General features: G+C 40.0%; 4 protein-coding genes across 9 annotated transcripts; 2 read left to right on the top strand and 2 right to left on the bottom strand.

The window, feature by feature from the left end:
• The first annotated feature begins 1,882 nt into the window (after positions 1-1,882).
• Positions 1,883-15,850, top strand: cblc (Cbl proto-oncogene C, E3 ubiquitin protein ligase). The gene is made up of 13 exons (XM_029504309.1): positions 1,883-2,060; positions 2,768-3,124; positions 7,229-7,375; positions 7,468-7,624; positions 8,084-8,205; positions 8,785-8,922; positions 8,988-9,075; positions 9,216-9,347; positions 11,235-11,411; positions 11,679-11,831; positions 12,055-12,113; positions 12,838-12,893; positions 13,351-15,850. The coding sequence occupies exons 2-13, from the start codon at positions 2,775-2,777 to the stop codon at positions 13,482-13,484; spliced, it is 1,713 nt and encodes a 570-aa protein (XP_029360169.1). The 5' UTR covers positions 1,883-2,060; positions 2,768-2,774; the 3' UTR covers positions 13,485-15,850.
• LOC115044935 (trypsin-like) lies at positions 13,964-17,116 on the bottom strand. The gene is made up of 6 exons (XM_029504310.1): positions 16,614-17,116; positions 16,318-16,474; positions 15,980-16,078; positions 15,702-15,865; positions 14,365-14,501; positions 13,964-14,276 (listed from the first exon to the last, which is right to left on the bottom strand). Exons 1-6 carry the CDS (start codon positions 16,738-16,740, stop codon positions 14,124-14,126), a joined length of 837 nt encoding a protein of 278 aa, XP_029360170.1. The 5' UTR covers positions 16,741-17,116; the 3' UTR covers positions 13,964-14,123.
• On the top strand, positions 16,987-19,225 carry LOC115044937 (trypsin-2-like). 6 transcript variants are annotated; one of them, XM_029504314.1, is made up of 5 exons: positions 16,987-17,357; positions 17,445-17,691; positions 17,965-17,975; positions 18,686-18,805; positions 18,920-19,225. In XM_029504314.1, exons 1-5 carry the CDS (start codon positions 17,139-17,141, stop codon positions 19,070-19,072), a joined length of 750 nt encoding a protein of 249 aa, XP_029360174.1. In that variant the 5' UTR covers positions 16,987-17,138; the 3' UTR covers positions 19,073-19,225. The 6 variants fall into 6 exon arrangements, with proteins under 6 accessions (XP_029360174.1, XP_029360171.1, XP_029360173.1 ...); XM_029504315.1 differs by lacking the exon at positions 17,965-17,975 and having other exon boundaries at positions 17,072-17,111; positions 17,200-17,357; positions 18,669-18,805; XM_029504317.1 differs by lacking the exon at positions 17,965-17,975 and having other exon boundaries at positions 17,072-17,121; positions 17,213-17,357; positions 17,445-17,705.
• LOC115044942 (trypsin-1-like) lies at positions 17,102-25,091 on the bottom strand. The gene is made up of 11 exons (XM_029504327.1): positions 25,052-25,091; positions 24,822-24,972; positions 24,474-24,724; positions 24,298-24,392; positions 24,069-24,170; positions 21,297-21,337; positions 20,362-20,590; positions 18,863-19,094; positions 18,686-18,778; positions 17,238-17,341; positions 17,102-17,144 (listed from the first exon to the last, which is right to left on the bottom strand). Exons 1-6 carry the CDS (start codon positions 25,089-25,091, stop codon positions 21,317-21,319), a joined length of 660 nt encoding a protein of 219 aa, XP_029360187.1. The 3' UTR covers positions 17,102-17,144; positions 17,238-17,341; positions 18,686-18,778; positions 18,863-19,094; positions 20,362-20,590; positions 21,297-21,316.
• Between the last annotated feature and the right edge of the window lie 1,660 nt (positions 25,092-26,751).

Here is a 26,751-nt window from a genome sequence, read left to right as displayed (position 1 = left end):
AAAGTCCCTAAAACACCCTGAGACTACACAAACATACTTTGCAGCTGTCAGGGCACTCAACCATCATGGCTTTCTCTGGTGTAGTATATCAGTGTATAAAAAACATGGGCTTCCCTCTTTCACATGCAGTTTCCTCCTGAATGCACATTTGACAGAGCTTATTATTGAGAAAAGGCCAGAGGTTTAATGATCTGCAGCACAAAGATGTAAACATAATCATTAATATTTGGCCAATTTTGTTCTTTGAAGAAATGCTGCATGGTGAATCGAGAGAAGTCATCAGTGACACACACAAAAAAGGTTAACATTAACTAATAATTAGAATTAAATGGGGCCCCCTTGTGCCAAGAAAGCAAAGGTACAAATACGACTAAAGTTGCAGGCTTTTTGAAGTCTGCATACTGACGGAAAGTTTTCAGCTCTTTACCTGTTTGCTTTTCTCCCTTTAACGGTGCCCACATATACAGCATTTTAATACAGATCAACTTCCAGTGAAAGCGGAGGTGATTTCAGAGGACACAAAGCGAGAGTGATCTTTTGATTCACTTCAAATGTACTATGTTGGCATCACTAACGACAAACTATTAGCACCAATTAATTCTGGAAGAGAGACAGCCAAAGGAGGAATGCCAACTCAGTCACATGGCGTTAAGCAACGTGGTCATTTGGTTTGTTATTATGTTTGACTGACATTATGTTTGGCTAGATGCTGTCGCGGTTTACTCAAACATAATGAGGAGTAACAAAGCACTCAAACTGAGCAAAGGCCAATAAATAACAATTTCAAGACATTTAAACCATTTACTCTCTTAAAGTTGGACTTTAGATGGGAAGTGAAATATAAATGTTGCACCAAAATAAAATTTGGGCACAGTGAGTGACTGTCGACCTCTTGTGGATGCCGACGCAATGATATTAACCTTTTTTTATTAACCCAAGGTGTTATGTAGATATTAGCACAGTTCAAATTCTATTGAATAAAAATAATAGTTCATATTACTCCGTTATTTTCTAATAAACAGTGTTTGTTTAGTGGAGTTGTGTATATAAGTGAAGGTTAGACTGCCTTTACAGCTGCTAAGGTACTAAAGTCATAAAGTAAAGTCAACATAATGGAATAAAAAGTACAATAGTAAAATAAAATGAAAAGGGCTTGATTACAGCCCCTCACAACTGTACATAAAGTACAGTACTTGTAAATGTATGTAGTTATTTTTCACATGATGTTAATTTCACCAGCTTTGCAGTATTTCAACACAGGAGCCTAAATATTGAGCGAGTAAAACTTTTGACCAGATGATGGGGCTAAAGGAAAAGTTTAGGAATGACAAAAATTCAGCTGGAACAATGCGTTACACAGTTACAAGTGTATACTGAACTACAAGGCAATCCATCCAATAATCATTAAGAGTATTTTATGCAGACTCACAGCCAAAGGTCACGGGAGTCATGATCACCTAGTTTGTTTCAAATGTAATGCTCACACACGTAATGAAGATTTAGATAGCTTTGATTAAAAAAAACGCAACAGTTCATGTCAAGTTGTGAAGAAATGTCGGCTTCATTTATATAATTACGCAGTAAGACTTCTTCTGTCAGATGAAGAACGTCTTTTGTTTTTGTTTTTTAATTCCAACTGGCTAAGCAGCTTGATTTGCTGACCTTTGACCTTTGCTTTCTTTTCAGACATCCTGTCTGTTTGAAAGGGTATCCACATGGCTACTGTTACTCATTCCTGGCGTCTTGCTTTCATTCTTAGCAACTGTCTAGTTTTTATGCCACACCTCTGTCTTCTGCCCTCCCATCTCGCTCTCTCGCTCTCTCTCTTGCTCTCTCGCTCTCTTTCTATGCATGCCTGCCTCAGTAGGAGAGCAAAGAAAAAGTGAACCGGTTTGTCTGCCTGCAACCAGGAAGCCAATCAAAGGGTGCACCAAGACAAGAGAGAGAGAGAGAGAGAGAGAGAGAGAGAGAGGGGGAAAGAGAGGGTGACATGAAGACTGGAGACAAAGAAGAAACAACAACATTTGAGGGCATGACAGCAAGCATTTCTCCCCTGTGCTGTGAGTACACGTCTCAGCTCTGCTGACCCTGAGAATTTAGCACTGCTCTGCGCTGAGATGTATACATGAATAGCAGCAAGGAGACCCGCTCTGTATTGGAAATAGGAGGCTGAACTTACATAGAGTTAGGAGAGAAAGGAGGGAGATGATAAAAGGTGCATATGTTTCAAAGGTGTAATGCTCGTCTCAAACCATCCTTTAATGCATTTTTCATTTCACTTTTTCTCATCGTTGGCATCTGGTCTGGTGGCATTTACAGACATTTTAACAGAGTGCTACCAGGTTGAGAAGCCACGAACTAACAAGAGGGGTGGTTTTGAGCATAGCCTTGAATGTACTGCTTTTAAGATGCCCTCGCTGCACATGCTGTCCATTGCTGGAAAATGTAATCCTGTTGGGTGGTTACTTTTCGATAGATTGAGGATGGGTGCTCATTGAAGAGGCTAAGATGTGTGCTTTTCAGATGAAGCTGCAAAGTCATGTTGAGGGCAAAAAATGTCAGGTTAAACGCTTGAAAACCTGAGCCAGCATCAACAGCTGCTTCAGTGTCTGCTCATAAACATATGCGCACGATCAGACAGCTTCCACGCCTCTTAGCACGGAAACGAAATTTGGACCACTGATTATTGGTACTCCCCCCAGAGAGACAAACAGACTGTCATTTGAGGTTGGTCTTGGTTGATATCACTTTCACACAAACACAACAGTGAAAAGATGGCCGAAGCAGCGTCAAACTCCAAAGACCCTCCCAGCAGAGAGCGGCAGCTGGTGGACAAGGTCCTCAAGAAACTGGACAGGCTCTATGAGCTCTGCACTAATCCCCGGCTGGGCCTAAGGAACAGTCCGCCATACCTGCCAGACCTGGTGTCTGGAACGGCAGCACTGCTCATACAGGTTTGGGAGCCGTACAGAAGCTCCAAGACGGCCAATGGACAGGCGCCCCACGGCGATGAGGCCATCTACCTGAGGGTCCATCTCAGAAACCTACTGGATAAGACAGACAGGGCCGTGCTGCTGTTTAAAGAAGGACGGGAGAAGATATTTGACGAGACCTCCACCCACAGGTAAGATGCTTCCCGCCTGACACCTTCATACATATGGATGTACGAAAAGCACGTGTTATTAGGAACTGTCTGTGTTTGAACACTAAGTCACTGACATTCACAACAACCTTTAGCGCCTTTCAACAATCAGAAATCAGAATAACATTGACAATAATAATATTATCATTGATTAGCAGTTTAATAGATAAAGAAAAAATTAAGAGAAACAAACAAATAACAAATTAGAAATAATCAGTGGCAGTGGATGATCATGGAAAAAATGTTGCCACCACCCCACTCCAATACAGGGTGCATCAAAGATGTCATTTATGAAGCTCTGAACACAACATGTAACAATTAATAGTAAAATCACTCTGGAGAAAGTGTTTCTATTACTCTGGATTTTTAAAAGATCACAGCACATGTAATGTTTTACTTTTTTTTCCTAGTGTTCTTTGTGCAGTTCAGTGAAAATGGTCATTTATTCTCAATTCTGGGAGAATCGAAAATGAAGATCCACATTAAAACAAGCTACATATAAATGAGAATATTAAATTAAATATGTGCATGTCCTGATACAAGCAGAAGTAAGTAGCGATATGTTGAATTTGTGTTACTGACCTATGGCCTATGGATTGACCTGTTGTGCATCAACATTTTCGTTCCAACTGAGCCAGATTTACGTCCTCAAACTGACAACGTGGCCCTTTTTCCAGACGAACTCCTCTCTGTAACCCGACCTTCTTCACAACAAATAAACTTGCATAGGGACAAACACAGATCGCACACGGCTGTACACTTCTTCACCTAGCACTGAGGGACCAGGGATTTTCATTCAGTGTTAGAACACCAGATACTCTGGTATGTTTGCAAGGCAAAACGTTTGGCAATTATGATAGAGGGTGTGAATCCTCTTTAAACAGTTCAGCACACGTAAAAAAAAAAAAAAAAAGAGGTCCTTAAAATGAAATATGACAGAAAAAAGTTTGTGTTTTGGCTAAAGTGGATGTTTTGGAGCACTTTTTATTTGGGCTTTGAGCTGTGTCCCCGGCTCCTGTTGGGACTACTAATGAAGACAGAGGAAAAGAAGTGAAACCGCTATCTTTGTGATGCTAATACCGTGAAACTAGAAAAAAACATCAACAATCTCTGAATGGGAGCATTCAGAGTCTCTCCTAAAAGACGTGTTTTCTCTCCATATTTCTGTGTAGTTTGAATTCAGAGATACTGCACTGTACCTCTACTTTATCACAAACAGACTGTGGCACTATACAACGAGGGGGATAAGATCTGCTGTTACCGAGCTTCTTTATCAGATTAGGAAGTCTTTAGAAGAGTTTTTCTTTATTCTGCCCCACCTTTAACTCAGACGCAGTGCTATCTATCTAACTAATCAATCTACGTTTGTAGATGTGGTTCAATTGTAATGTCATCTCTCAAATCACTATTTTACATCTATTTTCTACTTTAATATGGTCCTTTGGCTGTAGTTATTAAGTTAATTATAGTCAGAGATTATAATTAATACTATTTTATGGCACTGACTTTGTAACTTGGATATTGTTTCCCTTTTTAAGGGGAGCCCTGGGGTAAACTTTGGCCAACAAAAAAGTGCCAAATTATTAATATTAATGCTAAATGACAACTTTAATTAATATCAATCACCAATGAACTACCTGGTCCCAACAAAAGGGTGCCCTGTGTAAGTTGTATCACAACATAATTTTACTTTAACTGTAGCATTAGGTATGTCAATACCAACATTGTGGACATGAGATGAGACACTGTGAGCGTCACGTATTCATGTACGAGAATTTTACCAGTGACCGAAAAAAATTCCTTTCAGCGGAAATCTGATCAGACCATATTTAAAGATCTATCGCATCGTCAGAAAAACTGATCTTCTCATATACGGTAACAGATGGCCTTCACACCACAGCCCTGTCTGCATGAGCAATCATGTAGCAAATTCACATTGTGTTATGTGGCTTACATATCAGGGCAAATGGCGTGAATATCCTCTTTTGAGATTTTAGAAAGTCCTGTTTAAGTTGCCTTTTCTGTCGTTTTATTCCACAGACTCACACCGATACAGTTAGATGTTTCTAATCGCATTGGCTATTTCATTTAGCAAATGAAAGATCTGCCAGCCTCTCATGCAAGGCCAAAAACAGAAGTGAGATCTGATTGCTTGTGGAGGCAACAGAAACACAAAGTGGCAGGTTAAGCAGCTGGAGGATTATTGTCTGTGACACACCAATAATTTTCACGTCAACTAACAGGAATTCGATCAAGACATATGCAAATGGCCAAACTCTGTTCCTCCCACTAATGGGAACTGTGAAGTGAGCAAAATGAAAAACTGCCATGAATTTATATTTAATATAGCAATTAGTAAAATGTATTTTTCCTGATCCATATATGTCATCTTTAGTGGAGGAAGCACTCACAGAAAAAAAAAAGTCAGCATGCCACCACATAAAAATGTGTTAGCAATAATAAAATCCCTGGACTGAAAATGTAAGTATTTCTGCTACGTATAACTGGATTGTGATATCTAATACATTGATATGTAGAAGTCCATCAATTTTATGAACTCTGCTAGAAAATGCTAAAAAAATATGTGTTTGAATGCGCACACACACACACATATTTGTATATCTTCAAATGCATCTCTGATTTATGTAAGCTATTCTTTTTCAACCACACATCACACAGAAATATGTTAAAAATGACACGCTGACAGGAAATGCCATCACTCAGAAAAATATCACATAATGTCCAACATTTTCTTGCACTATAAATAGGCGGGTCTCTAAAAATATTTTGTACCCATGTGTGTACTGTAAAGTTCACCACAATCTCTATTACCTTAACCTACGAGGCCCAGCCAGAACAAGAGATGTGACACATTTCCTGCCCTGTTACTCTCCTCGCCTCTCACACCATAGAGGTTTTCTTTTCCTCAGTGAGGTACAACAGCTACGACCACCTTTCACAAAATCTAACGTCCCTCTTATGGTATGCAGAATGCATCTGAAATTTTTTCCTTATGCTAAAAATTACTACTGGATGACTCCCAATAATCACAATTGATTACAATTGTTATATTCTGCCAATTCCAGTATCACCACATTCCATTTATACAATGCAGTATATACAATTTCAGCAAAATAATGTCCCCTCTCATCTACTCACACATTTGTTTTCATTAATATTTGTTCACCAGAATGTTTGACCCTCACAGAGCAGTGTGGACGGAGTAAATCTCTACCCTTTTGAGGGCTGTATCAGGCTTCATGACAGAGAGATGTGTGAAGTTTTTGAAAAGATTAAGTTTAAAAAACAAAACAAAACAAAACAAAAACAAACAAAAAAGTTAAAAACAGTTAACAAACAATTAGTAAACTATGAAGTTTATAAAAGAACCTGGAAAGTGTGCTGAGACTTCTGGTCTTAGGTAACACACTGGCCACTGGAACATTTTGTGGTATTCACAAGCAATGCATGCAGCAGAGAGCATCCTGTTTGTAAGCTGGACTAACTGCTGTGTGCATCTGTATGTGTGTATTTGTGTGTATCTATGGAAAGTATCAGCAATGCGTTTGCTTAAACAATATTAATACAATCACATGCATCTCATTCTATACAGTCTATTCACGGGCAGCTCCCTGCCCTTGCCCACGGCAAAACAGGCTTGTCGGGTTGGGAGACCACAATGTGAAAACAGTTTCAAGCATCTATAAACCAAACTGGAGTCGTAACTTGAAGCTAATGATATATGACATGTATAATTATAAGGAAAATGAAGTAGTCACACTAATACAAAGCAAAGAAAAATGATAAAAGATGAGAATCTTCTGCATATGCCAACATCTGATGTCTAAAACATTTGGGACATGGAGGTCTGCCCGTTGTCATCAGTTTAACATAGATGTGTTATATGGCATGAGTGGATGCCACAAGTTGTCACAGCACAAACTGCGAACTGAAAATTTCACACCTCCACCCCTTTTTTCTAAGTTTTACTTTGAGGTCAAGAAAGCACTGACATTTCTAATTGAAGTAAAACTATTTATATTTCTGGGACGACAGCTGAGTGCTCTCTGTATCACTCATCCTCAGGAGAAGTCTGACCAAACTGTCCTTGCTGTTCAGTCACATGCTGTGGGAGATGAAAGCCATGTTTCCTGATGGATCTTTTCAGGGTGACACCTACAAGGTGACTAAGGCAGACGCTGAAAAGTTTTGGTGGCAATCATTTGGCAACAAGTGAGTATGAGGATATTTCAGGATGACCTGACATTTTGTGATATTGTTATTTGTGTACACGGTCACGTCACACCTGTGATGTTTTGTGCCAGGTGCATAATTAAGTGGAACCGTTTTAAAGCGCAGCTGCGGAGTGCGCATGCATTTGAGGAAGGGATGGAATCCATGGCCCTGAAATCGACCATCGATCTCACCTGTAATGATCACGTATCTGTATTTGAGTTTGACATCTTCACCAGGCTGTTTCAGGTGATCTGAATGTTTCCAATAAAGCTAATAAACTGATTATTTAGAAGGAATAGTTTACTTTACACTGCTACCCGTTTCCTTGTTGAGCATTAAATGAGGAAATTGATAACACATTTACATATCTGTAATAAATAAGAAGCTACAGCCAGCACCAGAAACAGGAAAGAACTTGAGTCTATCCAAAGTTAACACTAATTCGTGCTCGGATATTTTAACTGTATAAAATGATCCATTACATTATCCTTCATAACATGTTGGGTTTTATACCGTAAGTAAGAGAGCCCTGCAGGCGTTTCTCATTTTCTTCTTTCTACTGTGCTGTAGCTTCAACAAGCTGTGTCCTCCTCATTCCCAGAAGAAATACAAATAACTATATTTCTCCACGTCACACTATTCTTTTAATTGTTGAAAAAAATGATGAGGATGCTGAGCATTTTCTCCTCTCCTCTCCTCATTTAGCCCTGGAAGTCCCTTTTAAGGAACTGGAACCAACTAGCAGTGACCCATCCAGGTTATATGGCCTTCCTCACATATGACCAGGTCGTAGCTCGTCTGGAACACTACCTATATAAGCCTGGAAGGTGAGGACGAGCACATTCAAGGCCTTAAAGGCAGTGCCCACCCCGGTCACACAAATATCAGTAACAATAACAGTAAATAGCACCGTGGAGGTTTGCTGAATACAAATAATCAGAGTGGTGACAAACTGGGTCCTTGAAGCAACATATAATCGCAGCTCTCCAATAACTTCAAGTGCCTGGCCATTAATTGGGTGAAGTAAAAAATAAATAAAAAAAAAAATACTCTCCACGCAAGAGGCTTCATTTATTACTTTAAAATCTGTTTTAAAGTACATTTTATTTTGTCTCCTCTTGAGTTACTGGATTGTTTTTTCATAGCACATCAAATTAGTGCTTTCCACCTCTCTGTCAAGTATTTTTATGTTCTGTGCAGTTGCATGAAATTATCTAAATGCGTAATGTGCCCATTCCTGCATCAGTGGGATAGATGTTCCATAAATGGGAAGAGTTTCATTAGAATTTATGGAAAAAAAAAAAATTTAATTGAATAATTTTTTCTTTGAAATCACTGACTTGGTTTATTTAAACGGTCATCATCGGTCCCATCAACTGATTCACAAAAACGCCAATCTTTCATAGCTATATCTTCCGTCTAAGCTGTACAAGAATGGGCCAGTGGGCTATAGGCCATGTGACCGTTGAAGGTGACATCATCCAGACCATCCCACAGGACACACCTCTCTACCAGGCACTCATTGAAGGCTTCAGAGAGGGCTGGTAAGGATGCACACACAGATTTATGTTTGTTTGTGTGCTTTCTCTAAGTGTTTCTGCGCCTCCAGCTACCTGTACCCAGATGGCCGTGAACTGAACCCCGACCTGACGAGCTTGTGCGGACCAACCCAGAGGGGGAAAGTCAAAGTTACAGAAGTAAGCAGATGCACTTTATGCCTCTTTATCAGTTCTGCAGAAGGCTGCCAGCAAAATTATTTCCTGAGATGTGGTTTTATCTTATCAATTTCTGTCTTTCTCTCCAATTAACCCACCACTGCCACTGTGACTGTCTACAGGAGCAATATGAGCTTTACTGTGAAATCGGCAGCACCTTCCAACTGTGTAAAATTTGTGCAGAGAGGGATAAGGACATACGCATCCAACCCTGTGGCCATCTCCTGTGCCAGCCCTGCCTTACAGGCTGGCAGGTATGAACTCCCAGAAACTCAGCGTAGTTTTACTGCGCAGCCGTGTCTGTTTCTACCCAACTCAGTACGGCTCTTACTGTGTTTATTTACTGTGATTCATGCTGTGTTTGGTGGTTGTTATTTACATGTGGTTTGGGGTTATCGTCTAAAATATCTTCTTTTAACAAAGCTTATGAGAAATGTTTGCATGTGTCATTATGTAAAATTTGAGTCAGTATTGACATCCCAAGGGCCTTGCATGCAAAATTCAGCTCAAAGGCTTTGACCCATGAGCCATGAGTAAATATAAAATGCTAATTATATCAAGATTTAACTGAAGACTTGATTAGAATTTATTAAGGGATGTGCATCCATATTATACAGGATGTCCAGCTGTTTTAAATCCAAAATGAAATCAATGTCAGTCAGATCTCTAAAAAAGCTTTGACCCAGAAATCAATGGACATCTTGCAATCATTATAACCTTCTACTGTGGCCTCGTCCTTGTTGTCAGAAGACATCCTTGGTGGCTGGTCCTAAAGCAGGTGGCTGACACGAGGATGTAATGACTAATTTATGCACAAGTGCCTTTTCTTTTCCTGTCATCATAATTAGTTGTGTGCCACATTCACTTTTGTCAGATAACATGTGACCAGCAAAGCGTACACACACAGACAAGAGCTGCGTGGCTAAATTCGCAAGCCAGAGGACAGCACGTAAACTTATAATGACTGCATTCATTTAAACTTGCGCGTAATAGAGCACTTTTACCAGGTTGCTGTTACCTCAATATTTCTGTCTGTTTCTTCACGACGGGTGATTTACCATCTTAACACTGTAAACATTATAATCTGTGGCACTTGCGTCAAGCTGTGGCGCTGTAATTCTCAGGCCTGTACACAAATAGAGAACTGAGAATATACAGCCGTGGACTCTTTCCTGCACAACCATAGACCATGTGTTCACATAGACAAGCACTAAGCTGAAGGTGCTATGAGATGAATGAATTACTTGATTAATGCTGTCGGGTACAACTGTTTAGCGTACCAAGGGAATACCAATCACATCTTTATTAATGATGGTGAAAGATCATATGTTGATCTTTCAATGAATCCAATTACATTTGAATCTGTCATGCCTCTGCTCCTGCTTCTGCAATGGGGCCTCCCCGCCTTACTTCCTCTTTTGATGACAGTGACATTTAAGACATCCATTCAGAATCAGCTGTTGCTGGCAAAGTACAGGTATGTGTCCTACTTCTGCTTCTTTCAATCCACCAGCGACTAGTCTCCCATCTATAGAGGCACTGCTGATGTCTTTGCAATGGTGCAGAGCAGGCCTGTCCTGACATTTCTCTGAGGGCTTCCTGTGTGAGCTCAGGCTCACATCCTCTTTAAACAGTCACATTTATTTTGACAGTAAAAAAGTGCATGAGCGAAAGAGTGAGAAGGACAGTGAGAGAGAAATCTCACCAGAAGTATCATGTCAGTTAAAATAAAATGTTAAATTAGACAGTAAATTGAAGAAGATGAAAGATCTCACCACAATGTGGACAAACCGCGTGTGAAAACAGGGATGGTGGTTGAAATCATCACATGATATCAGCATAATAAACCAGAGTGCGGGTGCCAGAGCAATAAAAGAAAATTAAATGTTCAATTCATCTTCATTTGGTTTACATCTCTGCCAAACCACAACCTACACGGTCTGCTGAACATGGCATTTTCCATCACCTTTGTCTTTCGAAAATACTGGTAGCTTTTATCTTTGAAGACAAGCCCAATATATTCCACTCCACATAGTTCAAAAGACAAGGCTGTTCTAAAGCCAACGCATTAAAGCGGGCCTTTAAATTCAAACAGTTTCCATTACTCTGCCCATAACCTGTCTCCGCTTACTGTCTAGCAGAAGTCGGCGGGCCACACCTGCCCATACTGCCGCTGCGACATCAGAGGAACAGAGTCCATCGACATTGAACCTTACCTGCCAAGGAGTGTTCAGTGGACGGAGAACGAGGATGAGGACACAGAGGAGGATCATGAAGACATTGAACTCGTGGTAAAGGAAATGGCAGCCCTGAGGAAGGTGTGTGGATTTATTTCAGTATGTGCCCTCTTTTTTTTTTTTTTTTTTTACTCCTAATCTCATCTCATTCATCCAGAGATAAATGGTTGTTGTTCAGCTGTGATTTGGCAAGATGTCTGCTCAGAACATGCATCCTCATCCAACCTCCTCATCTCCTTCTGTCTGCAAAAAAAAAAAAAAAAAAAAAAAAAAGAGAGAGAGAGAAAGAAAGAAAGTAAAAAACAAACCCACTGAAGCCTACTACAATTGTCTCTCTCATACCAACAGTTCTCCAGTTTGGACAACCAGGTGCCCAGCTCCCACCTCTGCGCTCCACCTTTGCCACCTAAAAACATCACAACCCCACATTCTTCACATACCGCTCACCAATCCCAGACGTTAAACACCAAGATGCCAAACAAACACGCCCGCTCCAGATCAGTAAGTTCCACAGACTCTCAAGCTGTTGCTTTCATCTTGTTTCTCCGTTACGACTTGGCAGTTTGATGATAGTGATCACTTTCTCTAGTCCCAAAAGACACTACACTCAGCAAAATGTGAATTCATGCAGCAATACTGCAGAGACTCACCATCTGTAATGTGAATAGATGTGATAGCTGGGACTCTGTGCAAACATCGGTGACACTGTGTTTCCTCCCTTCAGGGGGCTCAAGGTGTCAGTGAAGCAGAGGCACAATACAACCCGAACACAAACACAAAGTGGTGAGACAGCTCTGTCGTTGCTGTTGTGTATGTGTATATTAGTAGAATTCCTGAGGGGGTTGAAATGGGGCCCTGCTGCTGAAACGCCACAGCACACCTCTTGCTACTGAGACTTTATTAATACAAGATTATTTCCTATTATCTTTGAGGTGAGGGAGGACATTTCTACCTGGTTGCACTTGATTGATCTGCTGTGTGGTGTATTTTTATTATGCCCTGTCTTTGATGGTTGAAGAATTTTAATGTCCCTCTTTATATCCATACAATAAAAATGATCAAAAATAATTATGTTAATCTAATCTGTCAACTGTGCTGCTATAAAGTTCCATATTATTCTTTGAGCTATGAAATAAGGCAGGCAGGTCATTCCTAAGAGGGTCACTATTCAGTTATTTTCCGAACTGTGGTGTCTCAATTTATTGTTTATTAAGATCCCCCCATCAGTTTCCAGTGACACACACTTTAAGGAAAAACATTATATGTGAATATAAAAATGTGCTGCGTCTGTTCAATTAGCCATCAGGAGTCATACAGCGGTAAGCGGTAAAACCTCTCCCACAGGTGAGTGGCAGCTGCCTCCATCCAATAGTTTCTGCAAGTCTACGCTCATCAGTTAAGACTGCTGCGTGTCAGTCATACAGTCACAGGCTGATTCAGTGGCTCATGTCTAACCACCAGTTCAACCATATTTCCATGTTGGCTTATGTAGTTTTGTTTCAAACAGCGCTGAAGATCTTACAGAAGCAATGTTTCCATCTTCATCACAGAGGAGCTTCGACGGTGAGTTATGCCGTGTTCAAACTAAACTAGAAGGAAAGCATTCAAAAACATGCACAGAGGATTTTATGCTAAAGATTATTTTTAGTTTCCATAGTTCTTTACCCATAGAAGGAAAACTAATTTTAAAGAGCCTGGTTCAGTATGAACTGCATGACTGCTGTTCAGCAATGATGTTGTTAGTGACCCATAGTTGGCTCAGGTAAAGTTACTACTTACTGCATAACTTCATTGATAACTTCTATTCCACTACAATCAGTATTTATTGTGGGTGTATTTAGTTGGGTTTTATGTTGTTGTTTTGTTTGGTGAGGGTTTTTTTTTTTTAATTTTTCTTTCTTCTGATAATTTTAATACCAAAGATGAGTTCTTCAGAGCTCTGTAAAATTATAATACAACATATCTCCTTTGAAAGTTAAACTCCTGATTGACAGACTGACATCTTTTTGCGTCCATGTAGCTGGAGTTGCATGGGTTGGACCCTCCCACCGAGTCAACGCGAGACGAAGAAAAAACGAGAGGGAGGAAAGAAGGACTTATCCGAGAAAAGACCAACATGGTCTGGGTGAGATAGCGAGAACAATGTCATCCTGACAAGAAATGGGAAAAGAAAAACATCATTGCAAAGCAAAGAATCTTCAAATACAGTACCCAGGCACTCTAAAGAAAATATTCACCATTGGGTGGAGGTTACATAGTTTTTTGTGTCATGTTGAAATGGAAGGACCACGTGTGTGTCTAATGCACTGTGAAAGTGGAGAAGATGACGTGTGGGTTGGACTGACAGAAAATTTGCCCAGTGAGGCCTCCTGCTGTTTAATAATTACACTGCCATTGTCTCCACAGTAGGTCCAGGGCTGATTCATAAATATACTCACATGTCCTTTCTTTTTGACAATTAAAGCATTATTTGTCCATTCAATGATAGAAATAAATGAAAGGCTTGAAATTTTAAAATGTAATTATGTGGACAAATGCAGAGGACAGTTCAAATAATATAGGATAGAAATATGTCCACTTAAAGGCCTCTAACAGACCAGCAGACGAATGAAGGGTAACTACTATACCAAATAGTTTTATTCTGATTTGTATGTTCTTGCACAATTTTATTGGTGTATGAGGGCGGAAAGACAGAAAACTTAAATTTATGAATAGGGATGAATGGTGACATTCAGAACAGGGAAAATGGGAAGGCAAATGGAAGAAGAGAGGAGGGGGAAACCAGTGATTTCCTCAGGGGTTGGCTGCCAAGACGTCCTGAATCCAGTAGAGGAACTCACACACTTTGACGTAGACACCAGGATAACCAGCTTGGGCACATCCCTGACCCCACGACACCAGGCCATGGACTTCTCCATGACACACCAGGGGGCTGCCGGAGTCACCCTGATAAACACAGTGTTGGCAGACAGTGATTAATGCTGCACAGCTGTGAGTCTGCTGGACCTTTGGAAACGTGTACTATTAAACTCACATTGCATGCATCTCTGCCTCCATCCATGTATCCGGCACACACCATCCTGCGTGTGATCATACCAGGATAGGCATTTTCACAGTCCCGATCATCAATTATGGGCACATCCAAACACTGCAGGCGGGTGGGCATGTTCACTGTAACAAGCAGGACACGGACAAATTTACAGGATGAGGCTGAAAATATATTTAAAAATCTCTCTCTTTCTAAACATGTTATAAATATTATATATATACATATATATATATATACATATATATATATACATACACTTCCCAAAATCAATTGGCTCTTTACATTTGTGCAAAAGCTACTTTAAACGGCTGTGAATTGTGCGTTTACACAACGACAGCGTGCATCTGACTGAAAATTAACCTCATTGGCTATATTTGATGTAATGTGGCGTACCTTGCTTTTTTTGACAGTTTTTGGATGACAATGAAAACCTCCAGCACACACACATCAGGCTTTATCGACTACAGACATGCTACAAAGATAAATGTACATTTGTCTGTTTGGACTTGTTGACAATAAGAGTAAGTACTGAATATGTGTAAAATTAGAAAATGGTCAATTTTGCCTCCATTAATTACCCCCAGTGGTGGTATTAAAAAGACATTACAGCAGGCGGCAATACACACCACATGGCACTCTATTTAGATAATAGCAATGGCAGCCATTGCAAGTCCTTCTTCAAAAGTTCTGTCAGCTCAATGTATGTATAGCTGATATCTGTATACTTTCTTTGCCACTGAAAATGTTTTTTTGGCCTGTCAGCCATTTTTGTCTGTATCATACAAGAATTTATATGTCTTCTGGGAAGCAGTACCTTCAGATTGGGCAGACTGAGGAGCTGATAAAATATAGGCTTAATATGCTCCCTTCAGAAACAGGACAGACTTTCTCCGGTTAACAGCAGAGCGGTTTCTCTGCTGGAGAATGATGCTCTTGGTGAGTAACGGAAATAAGTTTGAACTCTCAATGTCTTTTCTGGACCAATTAGTGAACATTTATCAATGCTAATGTTGGCTGTCTACTTAGAAATAGCTTTTTTTAAGATACTGAAATTAACTCTACTCATAATTTATAAATATTACCAATTAGAAAATTGGTGACTGAAATTAATAGTTTGAGGGAAATGGGCTGCCCAAGTTTTCAATAAAATTGTCATATTATTTCATCACAGTCATTTGAAAGCTTTCACAACATTACTGTGTTGTTATATTATGTTATACATCTAATAATTTTATGAATTGGCTGAAAGCATATTGCGAGCCAGTCTCACTTTAGCAGATTTACAATGTATCATTTTCACCTAGTCACTCTTAAAAACCCACCTTCTTCGCCCATGGCAGTGTTTCCCCAGCCAGACACAGAGCAGGGAAGGCCCCCCATTGGACACCCTGTGGGCAATGGGATGGGTGCAACTTCTGCAGTCACCTCCACAGGGTGGAAGAGCTTGATCAGCATGATGTCATAATCCAGAGTCTGGTAGTCATAACTGAATAAAATATACTTTGCATCATTTAAAATGAATCAAGAAGTCATTCAGTCACGTAAAATTAATTCAGAGAACAAAAAGATTCTGTGGTGGGGAAATATTTTTTTCACCCACCTAGGGTGCCAGATGATGGTGTCCGTCTTCATGAGCTGCTCTGTACCCTCAAAAACTCGCACATCGTGTTCTCCCAGCATGATCTGCATAGCAGTGGGACTGAGACAAGTGGTGAAATATACCAGAAAAATGTGAGAACAGAAAAGTCTTCCTGTTACTCTGCATTCTTTTCTGCATTTTGCAAAGAGTGATTTAGATTTATGGCTGATAAGCATCAATCTTGCACCTGCAGATTCAATCTCAAAGGAGAAAAATGCATCCAATCGAGAGAATACTGCATTTAATAAAAATAATGTGCACATACATATATAACACTCAATCAATGTAAAACCTCTTACTTGTACCAACAGTGGGCCACAGAGAGGACCCACTGCCTGTTGATGAGCACCCCACCACAGAAGTGGTAGCCGTAGTTCAGGGAGGCCATGTATGGGCGAGAGTGAGGCTCACACTCATGACCGCCAATGATTCGTCCATCTTCACGAGGAACTGCCGCTGTCACAGACACACAAATTATAAGATAGTCAGCAACGTTGCCAATAAAGGCTTTACCCACAACTTGTCATTTTGATGATATTCATCCCTCTGAAGCATTTAAAGTTGCATGTGAGTATTGGCATTTCTTCGTGTTTACCAGCAGCTCCAACCATCAGCAGCAGAGCCAGAAGTCTCATGGTGTCTGGTGAATGATCAGAAGACACCTGGACACACCCCAGCCTATATATATACCCCCACAAGCCCCAACACCATCCACCTGCCATCTGTTGGCCCTATCTGCATCCTCACACTCCGTCCTTGTCTCGTGGCACCAAGCATGCCAAGCCAACCCAAAATCTATTGGCTTATCTTCTTGTGTGTGGACCAAGGTCTGCAACTCTTAACACCTGTTTGCGGTGTCAGTGGTAAATTATTGTCGTTAGCAAGTCATAATATAAAAACTGGGAAAACAGTTATGTAACCATCTTGTAGATGTGAAAACACCTAAAGGGAAGGGGGTGGGAGGACGACACAGAGGGGATCAGGTATAAATGCAGTGAGTCACAGATCATTCCTGTCCAGTCTGGTCGTAAGAAGGTTTGAGTCAGCCACATGATGATTGGCCTGATTGTTCTTGCACTCTTGGGCGCTGCAGGTAAAACCTCATCCGGGGGAAGGTACAATGATTCTAGGACAGAAGCATATTATAACAAAGTATTATTTTATATTCCTTAACGTCACAGCTGCAGCACCTACGGATGACAGGATTGTAGGTGGTTACCAGTGTGAAGTCCACTCCCAACCCTGGCAGGTGTCGCTCAACATCGGCTACCATTTCTGTGGTGGCTCCTTGATCAACAATCAGTGGATTGTCTCTGCTGCTCACTGCTGGCAAAAGTTTGTATGACATTGTAAACTTGTATGACCATTCATATCCAGCATAAATAATAAACGTCTTCCTTGCCTCCACTTCAGCCCATTTTCCCAGATTGCAGTCTTGGGTGACAACCACATCTGGATGCACGAGGGCACGGAGCAGTACATGTCAGTGGACGCCATCTACTGGCACCAGAGTTACGACTACAGGACCCTGGACTATGACATTATGCTGATGAAGTTGGCACACCCTGTCACTGTCAACCAATATGTCAAACCCGTGTCCCTGCCTAGAGCCTGCCCCACAGCTGGGCAGATGTGCACGGTGTCCGGATGGGGTAACATCTACTCCGATCAAGGTGAGGTGCATCAGATCCAGACTTTTAGGTAAAATAAAAAAACCCAGAACGTATTTAGCTGGGATTTTATTGTTGATATGTCAAATGTGACAAATGAAAAACTGCTGCCTGTTTTAGTCATGGACCAAACAAAGACCATGTGTATTAATGTCACAACAGTGATTACACCTTGAAGAACCATTATACTATATGAAAAAGACAGGAAGAGCTATTGCACACTACACCATGATCAAAATACAATTTGTGTGGATATCTCAGCTTAAGATTGTCTAGACAGCCCAAAAATGTATGCTTAGCTGGATGTAACATTTGTCTATTTTCAGACTTTCCTTTGAAGTGGAAGCTTGATAAGTTTTGGGGTTTTTTTCGTGTTTGGGTTTTGTTTGTGTTTTTTGTTATGTTGAATAACTGGCTCGGTCCACCTCAGTTCAAAATCTGGTTTGTGAGTTTCAGTGTTCAGAAGTGCTGAGCTTGGCATGAAGCTGATTTGTGACACAAAGCACAACTACCTTGTTACTTATCAGTCCAGTCAGCAGCTTATAGAAGTCAGCCCAAGGCAATTGAAGCCTCAAGTGCAATTTCATTGAAAGTGGGTTTTTCAGTAGAATTCAAGAGAGTTAACCTTTGAAATAAAAATATTTTCATATTTGCGGTCAATGTCATTTTTGAGGAGGAGAAAGAGGTCAATCTAATTTTACACATTTTTAACAAGGTGCTCAGTAGTTTGAAGTGGAAAAACCAAATCAGTATTATAGTATCAGTATATTAAATTTCACAGCACAGTATTTTTACTCAGCCATAGACTTCTCTTCATTTTAAAACACCCATTTGTTTGATAAATGCATTTCTGCAAACACATTTTTGCAGCCCTTTTGCAGCTATTTAATTTGATAAACACATTATGGTTATTTGCCACAGAGATCACATATTCTGCAGTGATCCAATTGTTCATTTGTCTTTCTTGCTCTTATCTGCAGTGTTCAACCCCTTTTACCTCCAGTGTGTGGAAGTCCCCATCCTCTCTCAGAAGGACTGCGACGCCTCCTACCCTGGAAAGATCACTGACCGGATGGTGTGCGCTGGATACCTGGAGGGAGGCAAGGATGCTTGTCAGGTAACCTCAATGACACAGCACATTAAAGGCTTGGTGATCTGTGAACATGTAAAATACTGTAGCGCTGTGATGATGGAAGGAATAAACTCCCTTTTCTTCCTCTTCCCTGCTCAGGGTGACTCTGGTGGTCCTCTGGTGTGTAATGGGGAGTTGCAGGGTGTTGTCTCTTGGGGTCAGGGATGTGCTCTGCCTAACTACCCCGGCGTTTACACCAAAGTCTGCTCTCTGATGCCCTGGATCAACGACATTCTCTCCAGATACAGCTAAGCTGGGATCTTGTGTCACAGAGCTTCATGAGAAACCAACAGAGAGAAATAGAAATAGAATGAAACGGAGACATGAGGTGGTGGTGGGTGGTGTCAGAGAGAAGAGCAGCAGGAGAGAGGCCGTGAGAGAGCCTCAGGGAGAGACCATGGGAGAGAGAGGAAAATTTGATGCGTTTAGTCAGGACAGCCAATAAAATCTACCACTTTGTGATGCATCAGTGTGTTTATGATTGTTGACAACACTGTTCCTGCTCTTGTGCAGGTAATAACGCATTTCTGAGTACTCGATTTCAAATAAGTGGTCATTTCACCAAAATCACAGTCAAACACACTCAACAGCTGATGTCAGAGCATCCACATCTATATGTGAGCAAAATAGTACGTGTAAACTAGCTTTCACTTTGACCCACATCACAATCACAACACACTTTTCATCAAAATAAGACACAAACTTCAATTGAGATGTGCATAATGCTAATGTTAAGGATTTAAATTTTAAAGTTTAAAGGATTAAAGTTTTTGTCAGTCTTAGTTTTTTTTAAAGCAAATGAACACTACCCTTATTTTGATTTTCTGTCTCCTGAATGCTGAGTGCCCCAGACATGTGGAAAGAAAGGGCACAGGCGTCTCAACATCCCATTCATCAATGTCAGTGTTTGAAATGGAGTCACGCTTAAACTGAAATAAGACCACTGTGCTTCACTCAAAAGCAGCAAGAAGTCCTTTGAGAAAAAGAGAAATTCAAAGAATCATTGGTTCTATAATCTCTAATGTGTCATGTGGCTGAGAAGTCATGTATGTTAAGTTACTCTCTTCCTTTTTCTTTGCATTACAATCTATTTGATTTCTGACATTATTTTTAACCTGAAACCTTTCAAAAGGTCAGTGATAATTTAACTTGTTTAGGGGAGGCCCCGTGTATCTTGCACATCGGTGCACAACCACAGTTTCTTCCTCTTCCTCATGCTTCAGTTCAAGTGAGGGCTTCCTGCAACCTCACTGAGTTTAGAGCAACATCCAATTTGAAACAGAGACATTGTTTGATGTTTCAAAGGATTAATTCTCTGATGAACTAAAATCCTTGGTGCTCAAGCGCAAGAGAGTGAAACTGACGCAATACATTCTTGAATTCTGTCACATTTTTTTACTGATCACTTGACAGCGCCATTCAGAAGGAAAAAAAAAGCCTGCAAGCTGTCAGACTGCTGTCACAATCTCACAGATGCTACGATGCTCAAAAACACCACAATCACATTCAGTTTTCGACAAGAAAAGAAATGTCCTGTTCACCTCAAATGTCTTGTTTTCTTGTCCATGAATGGCTGAGGATCAGCCCTCAGCAGTGACTTGTATAGAAATGATGGCACATATTTTCTTTGACAGTTTTGCAGTAACTGTCTGAAATCAATTGCTGGACAGTTGCACAGAAATATCTCCCATCTGCTCTCCACACACAGAGACGATTGCAAAGCACCTGCTGCTCTGTCTAGGAATCAGAGCACTCCCTCTTAATCATTATCTATGAGCCACACAAGATACAGAGAGAGAAGAGATGATGAAATGGAAAATGACAAGGAGACAGATTAGAAAACGAAGGACAAAGTGTAAAATTTAAAGAGCCTTTTAGAGATAATTTTGCATATCTGTTTATAATTAATTTATTCATAATTCAAATGAAGGAAAATTAAATTGGATTATTAACTGGCGACAGCCATAGCTGACATCCATCTTCTAATGTGCAATGAAACATTAAGCACAATTTTACATAGAGGTATGCAAATGAACTGCAAGTTAAAAAAGAACAATTTAAATGCTGCCATGGAGGGTTAAAAAAAAGTTCATTAAAGGCTTCTGCAGATTAATAGTAAATGTGGAAGTTGGTTTGAAATGGGAATTCAGATTTTTGGAATTTGCCACAAAAGCCAAACTTGGCTTGACTCCCTCATAATCATTGGTTCATCATTATCAAACGAAGATACAAGTACAAGCTCACATTGAACGAGGGCGGGGTACACCCCGGACAGGTCGCCGAACGAACAACCACTAATGCAATTTTAACAAGCATATTTAGTGAAGAATTGTAAGAATCTGTTTTTGAAAAGTATTGCATATGGAAATAAATTCAAATTATTGGCAGGTCTATTTGCTGTAATGTACAGTACAAAAAAACAGAATGTCAAACAATGTAAGACATTGGATTGAACTCTACTTGGATGTCTTACTACCTGGATATGGTGTCTTCCAGTCATTCATTGGAGATGCAGACCTAAGAGTGAAAAAGGCTACAGTTAGGTCAACCAATCACTGAGTGTCGTTTTGTTACGTAAAGTTAAACTGGATATTGTTTAGATTATCTTTCTCCTAAAAACGTTTCCTTGACATAGTCACCAGGGTGGTTCTTTTCAGCACATCTGTAGCCCCAGGACACAACACCCTGCAGCTCACCGCTAGACACAACTGGGTAGCCAGAGTCATGCTGAGAAAGAGTGGAGAATGAGTCAAAAATTACTCCAGCATGTTAAAGCAAATCATACCAAGTGTTTCAAGTACTTGCTGCTGCATTGTAGTCTGAACACAGAAATAAATACCTGGCAAGAGTCTCTGTCGTCCTCGAGGTTCCCAGGGCAGAACATCAGGGATCATGGTGGTTTTGGAGTTATCCAGTCCCTCTAAGGATGGCATTCCCTGCACGGGCATGTCCAGAAGCTACAGCTGAAGAACAAAACAGATTTAGAGGAAACTGGTGCTCCTCTGCATTAGAAACAGATCCCAAAGCTGAGAACACAATGTAGGAATTAGTACTCACGACAGCTCACAGTGTTGCTCCAGCCAGACTTCTTGCATGGTGCCAGCAGGGACACAGCTGGTGGGTAGAGCCATGGGCTGCGGTACTAGTTAGGGTGGTGGGCTTGCTCAGCTTGATCAGCATGATGTCATTGTTGGTGTTACAGGGATGAATGAATGTCTTCATAATTCACTTTCTCTCTGGCTGTTTAGTTTCAGTTCACATTGACAAACATAGCTAGTTGTCTACTTCTACTCTTCCCCAGCAGCAGTGAAATGCTTTCCTGATTTTCAGTCAAGCCTCTAAGTTGTGACGATGCATTGCAATGATGATGATGCAATGATGCATTTAAGAGCTGAAACATAATCATGTTACTGCCAAGACACAAATAACACTGTAGTCTAGGAAAAATATCAAGAGACTACCAACAGTAAGCAATAGGTTCAGATTAAACTTCACACTTACAAGCAGCTCTAACGAGCAGAGTGAAGACCAGAGACCTTTTGACTGCTGTGTGACCCTGTCGATGAGAGCAGCCCTGCTCTCCAGCCAGGAACCAGCATCTGTAGCAGGACAGTGATGATGAGCTACTCATTTCTACAATGACACAGCCATTTTTCATTGTAAGAGGAAGGACAGCATTCTTATTAACAAGATAAATATAGAAAATAAAGACTGGTTTCGTTCACTGAACATTCCCATATAAACTAATTACATTTGCAATCTATTATTAGCCTTTTATTGGTCCTTTGTTTTGGAATAAGTTTGTATATTAGTTTAAATATGGCTCTTATCTCCATGCTCAGATTGCCCAGGGACACAAAACCCCTCATTAATTGGATGTGTGTTAACATTGTCTCTCAGCACCTGTTACCTATAAGCTAAACTCAGACGTGAGGATGGAAGCAAACAAATTCCAATCTTTGTAATATATTTATGCAGGTGAAAAGCAATAGTTAAAGTTACTTAAAAAAAAAAAAAAAAAAAAAAATATATATATATATATATATATATTACCATTATAAAAGTGCTCACCCCGCAGAGTGATTAGATTTATATTAAATTATACAACAAATCAAGGACTAATAAGTGTAGTTGTGGGACTAGATATAAAATTATTACATTCTTAGTTGTTGTACATAGTTGGTGGCCTTGCACGAGTCAGAGGGTTGTTTTGCACAATTTATAAGCCACATAGCTGAAAATAGAAAAAGTTAATAAAATTTTATATTCTCAGTTAACTCCTTCTACCTGTGTGGATATGCAAGGCAGATCATTCATAATAATGTATTATATTAATAGTATTATTACTATAATAATGTATTATAAGAAGTTAATTTTCTCTGTAAAATTATGGCTCTCATGTAATGTAGAGTTAGTGATGAATAGAACACTCATCGTTGAAATTAACTGTGGTACAAATATACTCTATGGTACTAATCTACTGGTAGAAAGTGCTACCTAACAAAATATTTTAATATCTTGTCTGTGCCATAAAAAGTAAGAAAACTGTTCCGCAAAGGAATAAAATATTAATAGGCAACAGCAAAAGAATGACTATCATGAAAAAAAAAACCTATTACAGTGCAACAAAATCATGCTTTGACAAGCAGCCAAAATGCTTGAAATCCTCATTAGAGACCAGATGCAATTCAGATTAATGTCATCTAATTTTATGTCAAACCACACTGGGCATATAAATCCTATTCAAATGTTAAAATTGCCCTTTTAACAACTACTAGTTTATTGCACCCCCCTCCCCAAAAATTTGCAAAAATATTTTGGATATGCATGTCAGATATTTATTTTTTATCAGCGATTAGTCCACTGTCAACTATAAACAAATGTATATTGCACTACCAATAAACTGGGTTGAGGATTAACAAGTACGAGACTGTTGAATTAAGACATTTTTTAGATGTTTGTGTGCTTCAACTATCAGCTCAGCAGAAATAACTTAAATGCCTAAATACATATTCTTGTTAAAAAAACTCTGACCAGTAACTTCTCTCTCTGTTCTCTTATCTCTATATATTGCCTAAATCAATAACACTGTTGATTTTTTTTTTTATTAATTTGGCAAATAATCTTAAGGAAAATTATATCAAGGAACGCATAGAACTTTGTGTATGTATTTTTTATTTTTTTACTTTATCTCAAGGACAAAATATTTGCTACAATTTCCATTTTTAACTGGTTTGTGAAATGTTACCTTGGCGTAGACACCACGGTGATTTTTCTCAGCACAGCCATAGCCCCAGGACACAACGCCCTGCAGCTCACCATTGAATACAACAGGACCACCAGAGTCACCCTGACGAGGGGAGAGAATTTCTGTAATTATAAACCTTTATACGGTTATGTTAATTAGGCAGTAGTAAAAAAAAAAAAAAAAATGATCAAATTAGACCAATTAGATCAAAAACAACAAAGATGAAAACCTGGCAGGAGTCAATCATGCCTGGATAGCAGTTTTCACAGTCCCGATCAGAAAGGATGGGGATGTCCAGACACTGGAGTCTGTTACTGCCAGCTGCTCCAGCAGGGAAATAAAAGGGAAGCAGGAAGTGTCAGAAAGTTTATCTGACACGACACTTTTCAGAGAGATGTTACACACTTGAGCTCATAGTGTTGCCCCAGCCAGAGACTCTGCACAAGGTGCCAGCGGGGGCACAGCTGCTGGGCAGAGCCACAGGCTGCACGTACTGGTTGAGGGTGGCGGACCTGCTCAGCTTGATCAGCATGTCGTCATTGTCGATGTTGTAGGAGCTGTAGTTGGGGTGGCGGATGACGCGGGAGGAGCTGATGAACTGCTCGCTGCCCTCGGTGATCTGGATGTTGTGCTCGCCCAAACGCACTTCCACGCGGCTGGAGTGAAAAGGGAGGATGGTTTCATGTTCCAAGTTAAAGGCGCACAGATTCCTGCATGAAAATCATGTCTTCATTATATTAAGGAGTGACATACGACTTGTAGCAGTGAGCAGCAGACACAACCCAGTTCTCATTGACCAGGGAGCCTCCACAGAAGTGGTAGCCGGAGTTCAGAGACACCTGATGGGGCTCGGAGTAGGGTGTGCACTCATACCCTCCGACGATCTTATCGTCCTCCAAAGCAACTGAAAACACAGTTAGCCCAGCAGTCAGTAACCAGGCCAATGATTTTACCATTCAAAATGAGCAGATAGATGTGCTTACAAGCAGCTCCGATGAGCAGAACAAAGACCAGAGACCTCATGGTTGCTAAGTGATCCTGTCGATGGGAGACTTCACCTGAAGCCTGCTTTATATAGTGATACCTCTACTCTTTTCCTGCTGACCACACCTCACTCTGTAACTTTAGACCAATCAGAATCATGGAAAAGACATTCCATGTTATGGAAAAGCAAATATTTTCAATGTTGATGGGTATTGTATCAAAAAATCTTTTATTAGTAGTTTGAATGCAATTTTAGAATGGATATTGGGAAGACAAGTTTAAAATGCAGTTTTTAAATTTAATATAGCCAATATCTACATTGGGCAGCACTGCATCACAATAAGAAGGTCACTTGGTTCCCGGCCTGGGGCCTTTCTGTGTGGAGTTTGCATCTTCTCCCCATGCCTGCGTGGGTTTCCTCCCACCGTCCAAAGACATCATGTTTGGATTAATTGGTGACTTAATTGGAGTGTGAGTGGTTGTTCTTCTGTTTCTTTGTGTGTTGGCCCTGTGATGAACTGGCAACCTGTCCAGAATGTACCCCGCCCTCGCCCAGAACATTGGCTGGAATTGGCTCCAGCACCCCCCGCAACTTGGAAACGGCAAAGTGGTAGAAGATGGATGGATGGAACATGAAAAAAGCCTTATTTCTATGACATGGATAGATTAACCTTTATTACATAACCAACCATATGTTATTTAAATTAGCTCAGCTATCTGAGCTATAAATATTTCTCTTGGTAGCTGCATAAGCTAGTTTATTTATATGCTGTGGCTATGAGAAACAAAACCAGAAATTTCCCTTGAGATTGTTGTACGATAAAGTTTGAATTTATTCTGCAATCGTTGAAATTGTTAACCTTGACACAGAGGGAGTCTGCAGATGGCCTGGTTCACAGACATAGTTGAATGAGGCTCTCACAGGAGAACCAAACCATGTGATTTTAGATTCAAATACCTCAAGCTATGTTTACTCAGAAGTAAAGAGAAAAACACCATAAAAATATCAAGTCACATGAAATGAATGGAGTAGGTCTGAATTAATTTTTTTAAATGACAGAATTTTTTGATACACCAATTTTTCCTAAAACTAAACAAAAGACATTCAGAGTCAGTCATTTGATAGGTTTTATAAAGTTACTGACAGATGAATTAAAAACAGTTAAAAAAAAAAAAAAAAAATCAAAAGAAGAAATTGCGAGCAAAACAAACAAAAGTGTAGTTCAGTTTGAGTCACTGAAGCATTTTTTCATGATGAATACAGACTAATGAATCATTTGGATATTAGTGACAGTAATAAGAAGAGTTACATGATTCCTCTCAAATCATTGCCTAAAAATCCACTTTAGTTTGAGGTTTACTTTTCTAGTTAAAATTGTTTTGTTTTATTAAATTAAGCCATGATTGCATGTGAGGTTAAATATCCGATGCAGAAGCAATCAAATAGATTGTCATTATGTCAACATTAAGAAACTGGTAACAAACTTCTCCATTACTGTCTGGTAGGAACTATTCATGCTTGAAATCACAACATAATACACTACCCCACTACTATTTGCCAGTCATCGTGTTAGTCATTGCAAATCGAATTTCAGAAACTCGTAGATGGGACCTCTTTGGCTGGTTGACTCTTCTGATCCATGACTCAGCCTTGAGCAAAGGATCGATGTGACTAATCCAGCTGTTCCAGTGATTTTTG

This window comes from Echeneis naucrates, chromosome 6 (genome assembly GCF_900963305.1).
Source record: "Echeneis naucrates chromosome 6, fEcheNa1.1, whole genome shotgun sequence".
In the NCBI taxonomy this organism is placed as follows: domain Eukaryota; kingdom Metazoa; phylum Chordata; class Actinopteri; order Carangiformes; family Echeneidae; genus Echeneis; species Echeneis naucrates.
This window is presented reverse-complemented; position numbering and strand designations above follow the sequence as displayed.

What these genes read in the sequence shown, in the direction of transcription:
- cblc (XM_029504309.1), top strand. Translation starts at nt 2,775, where the DNA reads ATGGCCGAAGCAGCGTCAAACTCCAAAGACCCTCCCAGCAGAGAGCGG. An exon ending in GGAAAGTCAAAGTTACAGAA is followed by an intron (nt 9,076 to 9,215) that starts GTAAGCAGATGC and finishes GACTGTCTACAG; the next exon opens with GAGCAATATGAGCTTTACTG. An exon ending in AAATGGCAGCCCTGAGGAAG is followed by an intron (nt 11,412 to 11,678) that starts GTGTGTGGATTT and finishes TCATACCAACAG; the next exon opens with TTCTCCAGTTTGGACAACCA.
- LOC115044935 (XM_029504310.1), bottom strand. Translation starts at nt 16,740, where the DNA reads ATGGCAGGTGGATGGTGTTGGGGCTTGTGGGGGTATATATATAGGCTG. An exon ending in GTGGCCCACTGTTGGTACAA is followed by an intron (nt 16,079 to 16,317) that starts GTAAGAGGTTTT and finishes CACTTGTCTCAG; the next exon opens with TCCCACTGCTATGCAGATCA. An exon ending in ACCATCATCTGGCACCCTAG is followed by an intron (nt 15,866 to 15,979) that starts GTGGGTGAAAAA and finishes TATTTTATTCAG; the next exon opens with TTATGACTACCAGACTCTGG.
- LOC115044937 (XM_029504311.1), top strand. Translation starts at nt 17,139, where the DNA reads ATGATTCTAGGACAGAAGCATATTATAACAAAGTATTATTTTATATTC. An exon ending in CTCACTGCTGGCAAAAGTTT is followed by an intron (nt 17,358 to 17,444) that starts GTATGACATTGT and finishes CCATTTTCCCAG; the next exon opens with ATTGCAGTCTTGGGTGACAA. An exon ending in GAGGCAAGGATGCTTGTCAG is followed by an intron (nt 18,806 to 18,919) that starts GTAACCTCAATG and finishes TTCCCTGCTCAG; the next exon opens with GGTGACTCTGGTGGTCCTCT.
- LOC115044942 (XM_029504327.1), bottom strand. Translation starts at nt 25,091, where the DNA reads ATGAGGTCTCTGGTCTTTGTTCTGCTCATCGGAGCTGCTT. An exon ending in TCTGCTCATCGGAGCTGCTT is followed by an intron (nt 24,973 to 25,051) that starts GTAAGCACATCT and finishes CTGTGTTTTCAG; the next exon opens with TTGCTTTGGAGGACGATAAG. An exon ending in ACCGTGGTGTCTACGCCAAG is followed by an intron (nt 21,338 to 24,068) that starts GTAACATTTCAC and finishes TTTCACTCTTAG; the next exon opens with GTCTGCATCTCCAATGAATG.